At 37.0% G+C, this 15,954-nt stretch overlaps 1 protein-coding gene across 1 annotated transcript; it reads left to right on the forward strand.

Moving 5' to 3' along the window:
* Positions 1-197: 197 nt before the first annotated feature.
* mRRF2 (mitochondrial ribosome recycling factor 2) lies at positions 198-15,952 on the forward strand. The gene is made up of 13 exons (XM_089706364.1): positions 198-425; positions 6,322-6,450; positions 7,068-7,205; positions 7,604-7,792; positions 8,229-8,737; positions 9,033-9,122; positions 9,513-9,699; positions 11,477-11,632; positions 12,179-12,401; positions 12,807-12,924; positions 13,430-13,525; positions 14,809-14,955; positions 15,617-15,952. Exons 1-13 carry the CDS (start codon positions 284-286, stop codon positions 15,776-15,778), a joined length of 2,286 nt encoding a protein of 761 aa, XP_089562490.1. The 5' UTR covers positions 198-283; the 3' UTR covers positions 15,779-15,952.
* The last annotated feature ends 2 nt before the right edge of the window (positions 15,953-15,954 follow it).

The following is a 15,954-nucleotide window of genomic DNA, read 5'->3' on the forward strand; positions in this document are numbered from 1 at the left end:
TATATTGCTGAAATCAGTCGAATATTAACATTTTTTACTAAAGACATGGCCCAAAAACGTTGTTAACACAGGTCTATAACACGTGTTTTTAACCAATTTTTGCAGTCAAAAGTCGTTTCGTCCTGCAATAATTACTTTTTTAATCTGTTGTATCTGTGGTACGCATGTCACTGTCACTTATCAGTTCGGTTGTCAAATTTAGAATCAGATGTTTTGGTTCAAAAAGCCGAGAAAATACATGGAAAATATTTAATATCACAGTTTAATATTGAGGCAAATAAAAATGAGGACGTATTGCATTATGAATTATTACAGAAAACTAATAAAATATGGACAAATACGTGCCTTTTGTAGCAAGCTGGGTGCGGATCAAAATGGAATAGAAAAAATAAGAAATATAGGAGTTTTGGCTCACATTGATGCAGGTAAAGCCTTGTTTCCACTTGAGCATGCTCAGGCGAATGAGCGACTCATTTGGCCGAGCCGCTCAAGTGGAGACGCCTGAGCACGCGCGGCCCGAGCATGCTCAGGCGTCTCCACTTGAGCGGCTCGGCCAAATGAGCCGCTCATTCGCCTGAGCATGCTCAAGTGGAAACAAGGCTTTAGAAGATTACTTAAACCATTAAACAATTGAATTTATTTATCTTCCAAACTCTTCAACACAGTTTACTGACGTTTTCCGTATAAATTATTAGTTAATTTAGCTTCTATTTAAAAAAAAACAAGTACAGAATTATGAATGTTTTTATGCATTGATTGTCTTACAAGTCATTAAAAGATTGACAAGTATCATTACTTTATTAGAATTTGTAATTTATTCCGATTACATTAGGTATTTTTTACTATACGCTTGGCAGAATAATTTTTAAAATGTTAACCATATCACTACATAGTATAAAACAAAGTCGCTTTCTCTGTCCCTATTTCCCTATGTCCCTATGTCCCTTTGTACGCTTAAATCTTTGAAACTACGCAACGGATTTTGATGCATTTTTTTTTAATAGATAGAGTGATTCAAGAGGAAGGTTTATATGTATAATAACATCCATTAAATAGTGGAGAAGTACTGTTATTTTTGAGGTTTCTAATGTGATGTCGTAAAAAATTACATTTTTTCCGCTTACATTGCAAACGCAGGCTGAACCCTATGAGTTTTATCAAAATAATGTACTAAGTATTATTGTAGTATATTAGTGAGGGTACACACAAATAATGTCACCGATCGTATGTGAGTTTGTGGTGTCAAATAAAAGTGATTGCATCATCCTTGTGTTTTAATATAAATTGAGCCTCAAATACCATAATTGGCGACGAGGAAATAGTAATTCACACGTGAAAAAGTACAAAGAATACAGTGAAATATGTCTTTTGTTGGAAATGCATCATTTGGCAGCAATCTCACGTTCGACCACCGCGCGCAAGAATGGAGTATATTCATTAGTCGTTTTAAGCAGTATTGCACGGCTAACAGCATTGATGAAAATACAGACAAAGCCGGGGTGAAGCGCCGCGCGTTGTTGTTGACAGCGTTGGTAGAAGACACTTATCGCGTCGCTAAAGATTTAGTATTTCCTTCGGATTTAGAAAACATCGAGTACGCCACACTCGTACAGAAGTTAAACGATCATTTTATCTCGAAGAGAAGTACTTTTGCTGAAAGATATTTGTTTTATAAGGCTGAACAAAGACCGGGGGAAGATTTAACTGAATGGGCGGCGCGAGTACGACATTTAGCGCAACATTGTGGCTTCAAGGGCGAATTGGACACAGCACTACGTGATAGATTCGTATTGGGTCTAGTAAATGCCAAAGAAAAAGAAAAGTTATTCGCTGAGAATATCGATAATTTGTCTTTCAACAAGGCGTTGGAGATGGCATTAAGCGTGCAGTGTGCCCGCTTGGCATTGCAAAGTGCTGATTCGGCATCATCGGCGAGTTTGCAGCCGGGAGTTGAACGAGGTCCGGTTGGTGTGTTCGCCGTCCGTCCCGGCGCCCCCGGGAGGGTGGCCCGGGGCCCCAGCTTCAGTGAGAAAGTGTTATGTGTAGTGTGCGGTGGTAAAGGCCATTCAAAAGAGCAGTGTCGTTTTAAAAGTTATAGTTGTAATAAGTGCGGTAAACAAGGGCATTTACAACGAGTTTGTAACGTTAATGTTAAGCGTAATAATTATGTAGAAATGCACGGCGAGGACTCTGAAGTTGGTGAGTTATTTAATATTAAATGTTTAAATGGAGAACCTATGCGTCTTTCGGTGTTGTTGGATTCGTTAAAGTTTATTTGTGAAATCGACAGCGGTAGTGCAGTATCCGTTTTGCCATATCTTATTTATGAAAAATATTTTAAACGTAAACTGTTGTTACAACCGAGTAGTGTGGTGTTTAATTGTTATAACGGGACTAGAATTAACCCATTGGGTTATATTTGTATGAACGTTACCTATGATAATATCGTTAAACCGATTAATTTTTTTATTGTAAACACACACAAAAACCAACCGATACTTTTAGGCCGTGATTTTATTTCTATTTTTAGTTTGGAGTTTAGTTCGTGTAACTACAACAGTTTAGAATCAAACGGACTTGCAGATAAGATTTTAAATAAATATTCTGTACTTTTTAGTGATACCTTAGGTACGTTTAATAAATATAAAGTGACTTTAAAAATCAAACCAGGGAGTCAATTGAAATTTTTTAAACCTAGACCGGTGCCGATTCCATTGAAAACTAAAGTGGAGGCGGAATTAAATCGTTTACTTGATTTAGGTATTTTGGAAAAGGTTGATTACTCTGATTTTGCAACACCTATCGTTCCCGTTTTAAAACCCGACGGTAATATAAGAATTTGTGGAGATTTTTCAGTAACTTTAAACAAAGTGTTGTACATCGATAATTATCCGCTGCCTAGAATCGAAGATATTTTTTCTAAATTACACGGAGGGTTAGAATTTTCTAAGCTAGATCTTTCTAGGGCTTACAATCAATTATTATTAGATAATTCCAAAGAATTGACATGTATCAACACTCATTTGGGTCTCTTTCGATACAATAGACTGGTTTTTGGTTTATCGAACGCTCCGTGCATTTTTCAGCGTACTATGGATCAGTTATTAGTGGGTATTGAGGGAGTTTGCGTCTTTTTGGACGATATTTTGATAACGGGTCCTACAAAAGCATTGCATTTGCAGAGATTAGAGCTGGTTTTGAGTAGATTGCAGGATGCGGGTTTACGTGTAAAACGAGAGAAATGTAAATTATTTCAGACATCTATCGAATATCTCGGTTTCGTCATAGATAAAAACGGTCTACATAAATCAAAACAAAAAGTTGAAGCTATTTTAAACGCAAGTTGCCCAAAGAACGTTAGTGAGTTGAAATCTTTTCTAGGTATGGTAAATTATTATAGATGTTTCATACCAAACACATCGAGTGTTTTGGATCCGTTACATTTGTTACTAAAAAAAGATACAAAATGGTTTTGGGGCCGTGAACAGAATGAGGCGTTTTGTAGAATTAAACAAGAATTATCTTCGGATCGGGTGCTGGCTCACTTCGACCCCGAGCTGTGTACGATAGTGACGGCAGACGCGGGGCCGGCGGGGCTGGGCGCCGTGCTGGCACAGCGGCAGCCGGACGGCGCTGAGCGGGTAGTGGCGTATGCGTCGCGGTCGTTGTCGTCCGCGGAGCGTAATTATGCGCAGATTCAGAAAGAGGCATCTGCTATAGTTTTTGCAATAAAAAAATTCCATCATTATTTGTACGGTCGTACTGTTCCTTTCACCTTACGAACTGATCATAAGCCTTTGTTGTCGATATTTGCATCAAAAAAGGGTATTCCCGAACTCGCTGCGAACCGTTTGCAGCGATATGCGTTGTTTTTATCGGCATACAATTTTAATATCGAATATATTAATAGCAATAACAATGTTGCAGATTTTTTGTCTCGATCGGTTCTAGAAATTCCGTCTGAATCTGAATGTGATTTAAATACAACCGACTCATGTTCATACGTTAATTTTATTGCGAATTTATTTTTAAAACCTATATCTTTTAACGAAATTAAGAGCGCCACTGAAAATGATAATATTTTCATTAAAATTATAAATTTCATTAAGCACGGTTGGCCTAAAAAGCTTGCGGATGTAGATTTAAAACCGTATTTTATGTGTAGAAATGAACTTTCATATGAAGATGGTTGCATTATGCGCGGCCATAAGATTGTAATTCCTACCATTTTACGTGAACGTTTATTGAATGAATTGCATAGTTCTCATTTTGGAATCGTTAAAACTAAGAATGAAGCGCGCACTCGTATGTGGTGGCCTAACATCGATAAACATATTGAGCAAAAAATTGGTTCATGTAGTATTTGCAATGTTTTTCGTAGCAGCCCCCCGCGCGCGCCCCTCGCCCATTGGTCCTACCCCGAGCGTCCTTGGGAGCGCATTCATTTAGATATGTTTTCGTTGAACAATAAAAATTTTTTAGTAGCAGTTGATGCATATTCTAAATGGGTAGAATGTTTTATTATGTCAACGACAGATAGTGAAGCGGTGGTATTGAGAGTCAGTGAAATGTTTAGTAGATTTGGTTTAGTTAAAGTTATAGTGACGGATAATGGAACTAATTTTTGTTCAGCTTATTTTGAAAATTTTTGTCAACGCAATGGAGTAAAACATGTAACCATTGCACCGTACCACCCAGCGTCTAACGGTCAGGCCGAAAATACTGTGAAAACATTTAAACGCAGCATTCAGGTGATTTTAAACGAAGGCAGCTCCAAAATGTTGGTTGATAAATTATACGAATATTTATTTAATTATAGAAATTCGGCTCACTGCACTACCGGTGTCTCTCCCGCAGAGTTGATGTTTGGCCGTAAGTTACGTTGCCGTTTAGATTTACTTTGTGAACGTAGTACGGTGGCTGGTGGCACTTCACCAACCTCAGAGTCTTTGTCAAGTGTCATTAAGGATAATGTTCATGCTAAACAGATTTCACAAAGTAACGCCTATGGGGGTCATCGTAAAATTATATTTAAAACCGGAGATGAAGTTTTGTTTAAACACTATTATAAAAATGGAACCAAACATACTTATAAATTTGGTATAATTAAGAAAAACATTGGCTCAAGGATGTATTTGGTTTATGTACCAGAACAAAATGTCTACGTTCGCAAACATATAGACCAAATTTTGATTTATAAGGGTTCTAAAAAATACAATGAACATGTTTCTGATGATGTGAGTTGCTTCGGGGACTACACTTCTAATGAGGTGACTGAATCTTCAGTTCCTGGGGAACATGTTACGGAACAAGATCCACCGCAATTGCAGGGGGTTCCTCATGATTCAAACGTCTTGTCATCGCCAGCTCCTCAACAAGAACAGGTAGAGGAGGAGAGGAGTGAGTCGGTACCAGTTGGCTCAGATTCTGAAGGAAGCTCTGTCACTACTAGCGTGAGTTCTCCTTCCGCCCCTATAGACCCCCGGAGTGACGATCAGTTGACACCTCGTAGATATCCTTTGCGTATACGTAAAAAACGTAAATTTTTGTAACACCTAGTCATTAAGTTGTAACTAAAGGTGGAGGGATTGTAGTATATTAGTGAGGGTACACACAAATAATGTCACCGATCGTATGTGAGTTTGTGGTGTCAAATAAAAGTGATTGCATCATCCTTGTGTTTTAATATAAATTGAGCCTCAAATACCCATTGAAAAGGTCTACAGAAAAGTCCGCGATGGTATATGTCTATCTCTTATGGATAACCCACAATAACTTTTTTTTGTCACTTAATTTTTACGACAAATAATGGCTAATTTTCGAAGCGATTTTAACCAATACAGCATTAATCCTTAACCAATTAAATACCTTGAATACATTGTTCATTTAATATAGATCTATATGGCCCTTTACACCGTATGACTTAAGTGAATATTTTCGAAGATATTACAGATTTAAAAATTGTGGGACGTAGCGTTTGCGGCGGTACCGGCCGGCCGCCTGGCTATATATTTTATACCCGTGCGAAGCCGGAGCGGGCCACTATGTTTTTATATACAACGTTCACAGTTTTTCTGTAGTGTATTTAATATCAGCATTGCACCCGTGCGAAGCCGGGGCGGGTCGCTAGTACTATCTATATTATGCAACTATGTTGGTAATTAACCTTTAAGACGTCAAAGATTTAGATTTTTCTTATTTATTTATTAATTGCTACATTACTTTATTTTATTTATACTGGATTCATATTACAGTAGAATAAAATAAATTAAATCTATGTAGGTATTAAAATATTTTAAAGTATTTGTAATTTCCTTACAGGCAAAACAACAACAACAGAACGGATGCTGTTTTACTCTGGCACCATCAGAACGATGGGGGAGGTGCACCACGGCAATACTGTGACTGATTATATGGAACAGGAGAGACAGAGGGGAATTACAATCACCTGTAAGTTTTAGTAAGCTGTAATAATTATAAAAAAATATGCACGTGTTTGTAAATTGTAAAATCCGCTCTTGTTGGTCTTAACGAGATGATGCCTATAGGATATGCCTATAGGAGGCCTATAGCCTCCGTCAATAAATGGGCTATCTAACGCCAAAAGAATTTTTAAAATCAGACCAGTACTTAGTTCGCGAAATTTGCATGTTCAAATGAAAAAAAAGCTGTTCAGCTTTACAATATGGGTATAGATTATTGATTTTTGTAATTACCAACATTATGAACTTTGTATATTAATATCACATTTAATAATCTACCTTTTTTATTTTTTAACTCAAATTGAATCAAATTCTGGACAGTTTATAGATTACTAGCAGTCCGCCCCGGCTTCGCCCGTGGTACATATTTCGCAATAAAAGGTAGCCTATGTTCTTTCACAGGGTCTAAAGGTTATCTGTGCCAAATTTCATCAAAATCGCTCCAGTAGTTTATGCGTGAAAACCATACATACATACATACATACATACAAACAAACCTTTCCTCTTTATAATATTAGTATAGAAGTATAGATAAAATTTCATTTTCTTAATTTATAATCATAACTTTATTATTTTTAATTTCAGCTGCCGCTGTATCCTTCCCCTGGAATGGTTACCAGATCAACTTAATCGACACCCCTGGACACATAGATTTTACCATGGAGGTGGAACAGAGCTTAGCAGTGCTTGACGGAGCTGTCGTCGTTTTAGATGCTTCTGCAGGTAAGTAGTTTAATATTAATAGTTAAAAAATCGAATTTATATATTGTGTTGATGTAATGTTTCCATTCAGGTAATAGTTCAATTTCTGCAACTTTTTGTGACCAATTTTTTTGCAGTTGCTCTTAACATATTTTTGGGAATGTACTTTAATGTCGCAAGTACTACTCGCACTTGACTGCTACGTTAATTCAATATTTCAGCAAATTATACACAAAATGATTGGATTTTCAACAAAATTAGTACACAAATTTTTCGTGAATAATAAATGCAGTTCATCATATAAGAGATTGTTAGAGAAGATGAGTTTGTACCAATATGTACATACTGTCAAAAGTGCAGATATGCAGGAGCTGCCCAACTAAAAAATAATTATTCCTACTTGAAAATGTCCCCAACAGGTGTAGAAGCGCAAACATTAACAGTATGGCGTCAAGCGAATGGTCACCGCGTCCCTCGACTCATCTACCTCAATAAGATGGATCGATCTGACGCAGATGTGAAAGCCTGCGAGAGATCCATTTGTGACAAACTGAGAGTCATTCCTCTGATGCTGCAATCTCCGGTGGTACATGAGGGCAGGCTTATTGGTGAGTGATATTATAGTTTATTTTAATGATAATAATATTCTTGTTTGATCTCTAAAATATTATTGATATTATTCTATTGATATTGGAACAATTTAGATGATTAATAATAAGATACAAAATCAGGGACAAAAAACGTCAAAAATGCTTGTTGCATTTTAAACTCAACTTTATTCAATTTGAATATGGTTGAATTTATATTGTGTATGTTGACTTATAGCTTACTTAGGTCATAAAAATTTATGATTTTGATACATTTTGTCAATACACCTTAAAGATATGTTAATAAACTTTATTTTGCTTTATTTTTTTTTTCTTCTGACAAAATTTTGTAAAAATTTGTTTATAGTTTTTTTTTAAATTTAAAACCGTAGCAGATGTATTATTCAATAAATCAATGCCTTTCATGTTTTAACACAAAACTGACATTATTTTGTAGGTCTCATAGACTTAATATCGCTGCAAGAAATCATTTGGACATCTGGTAGAGGGCAGAATTTATCACGACGAAAACTCACAGAAGCAGACGGAAAGAAATGGGAACTCGCACTCAACGACCATAGACAACTCATAGACACGATCTCCTCTCTAGACGATGAGTTGGCAGAGACAATAATCCAACAGGAATCATTGGATAACCTTGAAACCAAAGATATATTGAACGCTGTGCGCAGATGTGCCATAAATATGAAGGCATATCCAGTAATGTGCGGCAGTTCGTATAAAAATATTGGTGTTCAAACATTGATGGATGGTATTATATCTTTTTTGCCGCATCCAAACGAAGGGAGTAAATTACAGAAGTTTTTTGGTGGGGATTTGAGCGCTAGAGCGTTTAAAGTGCAGCATGACGATCAAAGGGGTGTTCTGACCTTCTTGAGGCTGTATAGCGGCGAGTTCAGTAAGGGACAGAAGGTGTATAATATTGCCAGGGATGTGAGTGAACAGGTAAGACATTTTTATTTATAGATTAATTCGCATTTTATGTGGTTTTTCTTAGCTTTAACTGTGTTTTTCTGTCAGTAATTTTGTTTAAACTTTTGATACTTCATGAATTCAATTCAAAGTATTCTCTACTCTCTTAGTTATTGCAATTTCATTGGTTTACTACTTGCAAACTACTTTCAAAGTAATGAGTGACCCATCCATAGACTTACCACGCTTTAAGACGCTTTCCCAGCAGATCATTAACCATTAAGCATACCTACACAATACACATACATAATTTTAAAATTATTTTCAGACAGGTTCATTGTACGTGGCTCTCGCAGACGAATACAAGCCAGTGGATAAAGTGACAGCTGGCAACATCGCCGTGGTCAGCGCCCTTAAAGTAAGTTCTTATTACAAATATTATACATTTTACAATAAAAAAAAGTCATAGCTACTAATGTTATTTAGTTGTATATTGACGAAGAAAGTTTATGCTTAGAAGATCTATCTTTAACCAAAGACAACATATATTTCATTTATTCATTCATTCAAAAGCATTTATGTGAACCATTGAGTCCATTAATCGACTTGATATAAAACTCTGCTTAATACACGCGTAGGCAGAGATTTGCTTCAGACATTTATTATTGAGTTTGATTGGGATTCTAATTGTATATTGTACGACTGTACGTCGATAATGTCAACTTACATTTTTGTCTTATTTATATAGAACATTTTAATTATTAAAAAATATCAGACAACACAAATAAAAAATAAAAAAATGATACAGGTAACAATGACAGGTGACCTAATAACATCAACGACCGCGGCGGCAAGTCGAGCCAAGTCTAGACTTCGGGAAGTGCTAAAAGATCCCAAAACGGCTGAACAATTAATGATGCCAAGTGCTAAGCAGCGCTTGCAGGCGATAGAAGAGCCTAGTACTGATGAAATGGCCGACGCGTTGCTGGGAATCGGTGAGTTTTAGGATAAACTAGCTTACCGCCCGCGGCTTCGCCCGCTTGGTCTAAACCCTAATAAATTATATACTAAAACCTTCCTCTTGAATCACTCTATCTATTAAAAAAACCGCATCAAAATCCGTTGCGTAGTTTTAAATATTTAAGCATACAAAGGGACATAGGGAAATAGGGACAGAGAAAGCGACTTTGTTTTATACTATGTAGTGATAATGAGCGTGTGTACGAAACCGCTTGTCAGAATTGAAACTGTTTTGGCAATATTCAATGATACCAAAATCGTCGCATTACTCCATGACGTGACGGTATTTTCTTTGAAATTTTACTCTTAAAGTGCCTTAAGAAGTTTCACTTCAAAAAAATTATCACTCTCTTTTAAAACATTTCTCTTGTGATATCTATTCAAGTTTACATGAATATTTGATCGATTTAAATATGTATTGTAATTTTATTAAACTTCTGATTTAAAATTAAAATTAAAATTGATATTTTGAAATAATACAATATGTAGCATAAGGTCAGTTTTCTATTTTTTTTTTACAATAATTTTCACTCAATCACAATACAGTTGAGAAAATGAGAATTTCCAATCAATTATTTTCTTCACATGATGAGGCAAAATATTTATTGTTGTCTGCCTTTTAAAAAAATATCTTATTCGTTTTTTTCCCTAACCAATTAGGGGCCGTTCATAAAATACGTTCGCATACAAGGGAGGGGTTTTCGCGAGTGTGACAAGATGTGACAAGGGGGAATAGGGGGTCTACGGCAGCGTGACGTTCGCCGTTCATTAATAAATTTTACGGAGTATTCGTTCTCTCGACTTTTTTTAAAATTTTGTAATGATAGAAGTCATTTATTCCATATTAGTAAATATACAGATATTTACTACTATGTTAGAATTTATTACAAGAAAGTGTGACACAGCGTGACAACCAGGGGAGAGGGGGTCAAAAAAAGTTAATTTTAGTGTGACGTATTTTATGAACGGCCCCTTATGAATAGTATCCTGTATCGGACAGTATGAAAAAAATCATAATGCACAGCACTTATCCGAGTGGGCGGTACAAGTCAAAGAAAAAAATAATAACGTTCTAATAAAATATTATAAGAAACTAGCGGTCCGCCCCGGCTTCGCCCGTGGTACATGTTTACGTTTTCTCTACATAAGAACCATCCTCATACTTCAAGGAATATAATAAAAAAAGAATTATCGAAATCGGTTCAGCCGTTCTCGAGTTATGCGCTTACCAACACATTTTGCGATTCATTTTTATATATAACTAGCGGTCCGCCCCGGCTTCGCCCGTGGTACATAATTACGTTTTCTCTACAAAAGAACCATCCTTGTACTTCAAGGAATATAATAAAAAAAGAATTATCGAAATCGGTTCAGCCGTTCTCGAGTTATGCGCTTACCAACACATTTTGCGATTTATTTTTATATATATAAGACTAGCGGTCCGCCCCGGCTTCGCCCGTGGTACATAATATTTACGTTTTCTCTACATAAGAACCATCCTCGTACTTCAAGGAATATAATAAAAAAAGAATTATCGAAATCGGTTCAGCCGTTCTCGAGTTATGCGCTTACCAACACATTTTGCGATTCATTTTTATATATAAGAAGAAGAAGAAGAGAAGATTACACGGAGGCAAGAAAACAATATTTATGGGTTCTATACCCACTATTAAATAAACTGAAGTGGTTTTTATAACTTGTCCAATAGTCTAAAATATGTTGTTTTCAAATCAATTTTCCACCGATTTACAGGTACAACAATCCCAGAGCCAGTGTTTCTCTGCTCCATAGAACCACCAAGCGCTGCTTATCAAACGGCATTAGATACTGCACTCGCTGAACTACAGAGAGAGGACCCCAGTCTGAGGGTTACGAGTGATGAGGAGACTGGGCAATTGGTGTTGGCTGGTGGGTAAATTTCAGGTCTTATAGGGGGGTGCCTACTTTAGCAGTTAACAGATCTTTTGGTCAAATAGCTGCTTTAACCTCCGATTGTTGCTTATCAAACGGAGATACTGCACTCGCTGAACTGCAGAGAGAGGACCCCAGTCTGCGGGTTACGAGTGATGAGGAGACTGGGCAATTGGTGTTGGCTGGTGGGTAGAAGGTTCTAGAGTTAGATACTTATAGATGGTTCTAGGTCTTTTGTTACATTTTACAAGATGTGGCAATCAGTTGTAGAGAGAAGACGCTAGTTTCCATGTTAATAGTGACGAGGAGACTGGGCAGACGGTGCTGGTGGGTAGAAAATTAGAGGTATTTTACAGGTAATCTGATGTTATGACATATCTCATTGAGCGGTAAAGTTCAGAGTTTATAAGTACATGTTAATAAGGTACTTATTAAATTGTCCCCGAAAAATTTATTTTCTAGTACAAATAAATTTCTATTAATTCCCAACACGAACTTTATACCCTGTATAAAAAGTGACTGAACTCTGATTCTATATTGTAGGTATGGGCGAATTACACTTGGAAATAATAAAAGAGCGTATAATCCGCGAGTACAAGATCGAAGTAGACCTCGGTCCGCCACAAATCGCATACAAAGAGGCGCTGATTGGTTCAGCCAAGTTCACATTCAACGTGGATAGAAAGATTGGCAGCTCGAGACAGATGGTCAAAGTGACCATGTCAGCTAAGAAGGTGGTTGGAGTGCCGCAGAATAAGATTTTGAGGTTGGTTGAAGGAATGAAGATTGTGTTTTTTTTAATAGGCAACAAAAACAAAAAAAAACTTCCTAAATAACTCCTCAGGCAAATTGATTTTTTTAATTTTGCTTAGTAAATATTATCCTAATGTGCTTAAACAAAAAATGACCATTAGAAGAAGAGATTATAAAAACCCAAAATTTTTGGGACTCGAATTAAATGATCATAATTAAACGATCAAGCGACTCATCACTTTCAACGGCAGACGAACCCGTGGGTAAAAGCAAGTATTTCTATAGCTTATGTGTCATTCTGGTAATGAACCGGAACTTAACAAATTTTATCAAAATGGCTATGATGTGAAATAGTAACAAACACATACCCATATATTTATAGTAGAATTTCTAGTATAAAATTATCATCTACCCTCAGATTCGATAAAACAGCAGAAAGTGCAGCGAATCTATCGCACATTTCGCCGCGCATCGAACAGGCGATCCTCCGCGGTGTGCAGTCGGCTGTATTGCACGGACCTAAACTTGGCTGTCCGGTACGTGCTTGGCCATTTGTTAATTACTTTTTATTATCTTAAATTTCCATTTATATTAAACTAGCTTCCACCCACGACTTTGTACGTGCATCCCCGTTTTTCCCCGTTCCCGCAAGAATATCGGGAAATCCTTTCTTAGCGGATGCCTACGTCCTAGCATCTACCTGCATGCCAAATTTCAGCCCGATACGTCCAGTGGGTTGGGCTGTGCGTTGATAGATCACTATATCAGTCACCTTTGAGTTTTATATATATAGATTGGGCAAAAAAATTATGAAAATTTATTTTAGTTTCATTTATTCTCTATACATACATATAAAATTCTCGTGTCACAATGTTAGTTACGATACTCCTACGAAACGGCTGGAGCGATTCTCATGAAATTTTGCGTGCCTTTCGGGTTCATCTGAGATTCAATATCTATTTTTCATACCCCTAAGTGATAAGTGTTAAGGCAGAACAACGTTTGCCGGGACAGTTAGTAATATAAAATAACATTATACAGGTAGTAGATGTCCAAGCGACTCTTCACTGGCTAGAAGTGGGAAAAGGAACCTCGGACACCACCGTCACAGCTGCTACCGTTCAGTGTTTGAGAAAGGTATGTCATTCATTTAGAAAAGTAGTAAAATAATTTGTTTAACATGAGTAGCTAAATGTATTTAGTTACCAAGCTTATAAACGTAGCTTAAAGGTGTAAAAACGCACTAAAAGCAATAATTTTTACGACCTAAGCTGGCCGGTCAATTTACACCAAAATAAATTCATATTTGGTAGAATTTACAAAGCGACAAATTTCCACTTTGGGTTAATTTTTGTGACGTTTATCACCACTGTCAGGGGCGGCCACTGTGGAGGTCGTATGTAATATGCTCTGTAGCGCATTACATTTCTTTTGCGCGGTTCAGAGCGAGGTGTCTCTACATCAAAAGTACAGCACGGTAAACAGAATGCAAAACAGTAGCGAAAGGTAGTAGCAACACACATACGCGATGCTATTGTGTATGTGAGTCAACTGTTTTGAACGTTGAATTTGATATTTTTGGTTTTATGGCATTGCCAAAAAGTCAAATTCAACAAAAAGGTCGTGTTCCATCGTTACAATATTGTAATCATTGAAAAATGTTTCGTATTGGTTGAGATAGTCTATACTATCTATACTAATATTATAAAGAGGAAAAGTTTGTAATTATGTAATTATGTATGTATGTATTGTTTTCACGCATAAACCTCTTAACCGATTTTGATGAAATTTGGCACAGACAATCTTTAGACCCTGAGAAAGAACATAGGCTACCTTTTATTGCGAAATATGTACCACGGGCGAAGCCGGGGCGGACCGTTAGTTGTTAATAATTATCTCAATAGATGGCGCGCGTTGTGTCTCTTAGACACATAAAACTGAAAGAATAAATTCGATCGCTCTGGCGGGGCACGAGTGGCTGAGTTGGTCAGGCATCCGCCCTGGATTGGCGTGAAAGGATGCGGGTTCGAGCTCCGCCTTGTGATCGATTTTTTTCTATTCTTTATAAATTTATGTTTTGAACGTTTTTAAGGATTTTCGCTACTGTTAGTATCTGTTTACTGTGGTATAAATCATACAGGGTGAAAGGTAAGACGTCAGACGAATTTAGACAGGAGCTTCTACTCATGAAACTGAACAATTTTTGTCCTACAACTTTGCTGAATTTTTAAAAAAAAAATTGGACTTTGTAAGGAAACTTCGCTAATCAGTTGACCGATTTCCATACAAAGTCCAAATTTTTTTCTACGAATTCAGCAAAGTTGTAGAACAAAAGTTGTTCAGTTTCATGAATAGAAGCTCCTGTCTAAATTCATCTAACGTCTTACCTTTCGCCTGGTATAAACCAAGACTCCTATCAGGTGTTCGAGCTGAGCGGCAGCACACTACTGGAGCCGGTGATGCTGCTGCAAGTGGTGTGCCCCGAGAGCCACTCGGCGCGTGCGCTGGCCGACCTCGCGCGGCGCCGCGCCGCCGTGCAGCACGTGCAGCTGCGGCACACCAACAAGGTGAGGCATCATCATCGTCTACGTCATCATCGACAACACTTAGGCCATCACCACTTTAATCATAGAAATCGTCATCAAATACAAACTCATCATTTATTGCGTTCCAATACATTTTTACATAGCTCCCTTCATATATAGCTCCCTTATGACATATGCAGTTGCAGCACATTAACAAGGCGACTAGTGGCCTAGTCGTCAGTTACTACCCATTTCCTCATAAACGCGTAGAGGTATTAAATTGAAATTCATACCAAATACTCAGGTCTATAATACCTTTAAGCTTGCAGGTTTGTACGGAACCCTCGGTGCGCGAGTCCGACTCGCACTTGGCCGGTTTTTTTTAAACTGATCGCTCAATTCTTCGGCTTTCAAAAAAATATCAATTGAATGTTAACAGTGTTAACAGTGTAGTAGTATTTTCATAATTAATTGTTTTTGGTAAAAAGACAGAAAATCTTCATATTAAAATCCGTCATAGCTCAATAACCATCCATTTTTGACCCCTGGTTAATTGGACTTAATTTGTTGCAAATGACCTCTAGTATAACCCCTTTGAAGGATCACGTCGAATTACCAGTCACCCTGTATAAATTATCACTATCAAAAATATCTTATTTCGAGGTAAAATTGCATGTACAAAAATATTTTTTATCTTTCCTAGGTGATAGACTGTCTAGCACCGCTCTCCGAGCTGCTAGGCTACTCTTCCACGCTGCGTTCGCTCAGTTCCGGGCTAGCAACTTTCACTATGGAGTTCCATTCTCACAGAGAAATGTCGCCCTATGACGAGGAAAAGGCCATACGATCTGTTACCGGCTTTTGAATAAATTATAAGAAATATTATTTATTAATGTCTTGATTTAAAAATAAGTTCAGATTCGTATTAGTAATATCAAATAGTGTCTTATACATTAGTACAATATTATATTTCTAGGAAGTGTAAATAAAACAATGCGTGAAACATAAATAGTTTATTGTAAATAATAAAAAGATTCGAAT

Source organism: Colias philodice, chromosome 18, assembly GCF_061535455.1.
Source record: "Colias philodice isolate Cphi_HAF_F1 chromosome 18, ilColPhil1 Martin Lab GWU primary, whole genome shotgun sequence".
NCBI classification, from domain to species: domain Eukaryota; kingdom Metazoa; phylum Arthropoda; class Insecta; order Lepidoptera; family Pieridae; genus Colias; species Colias philodice.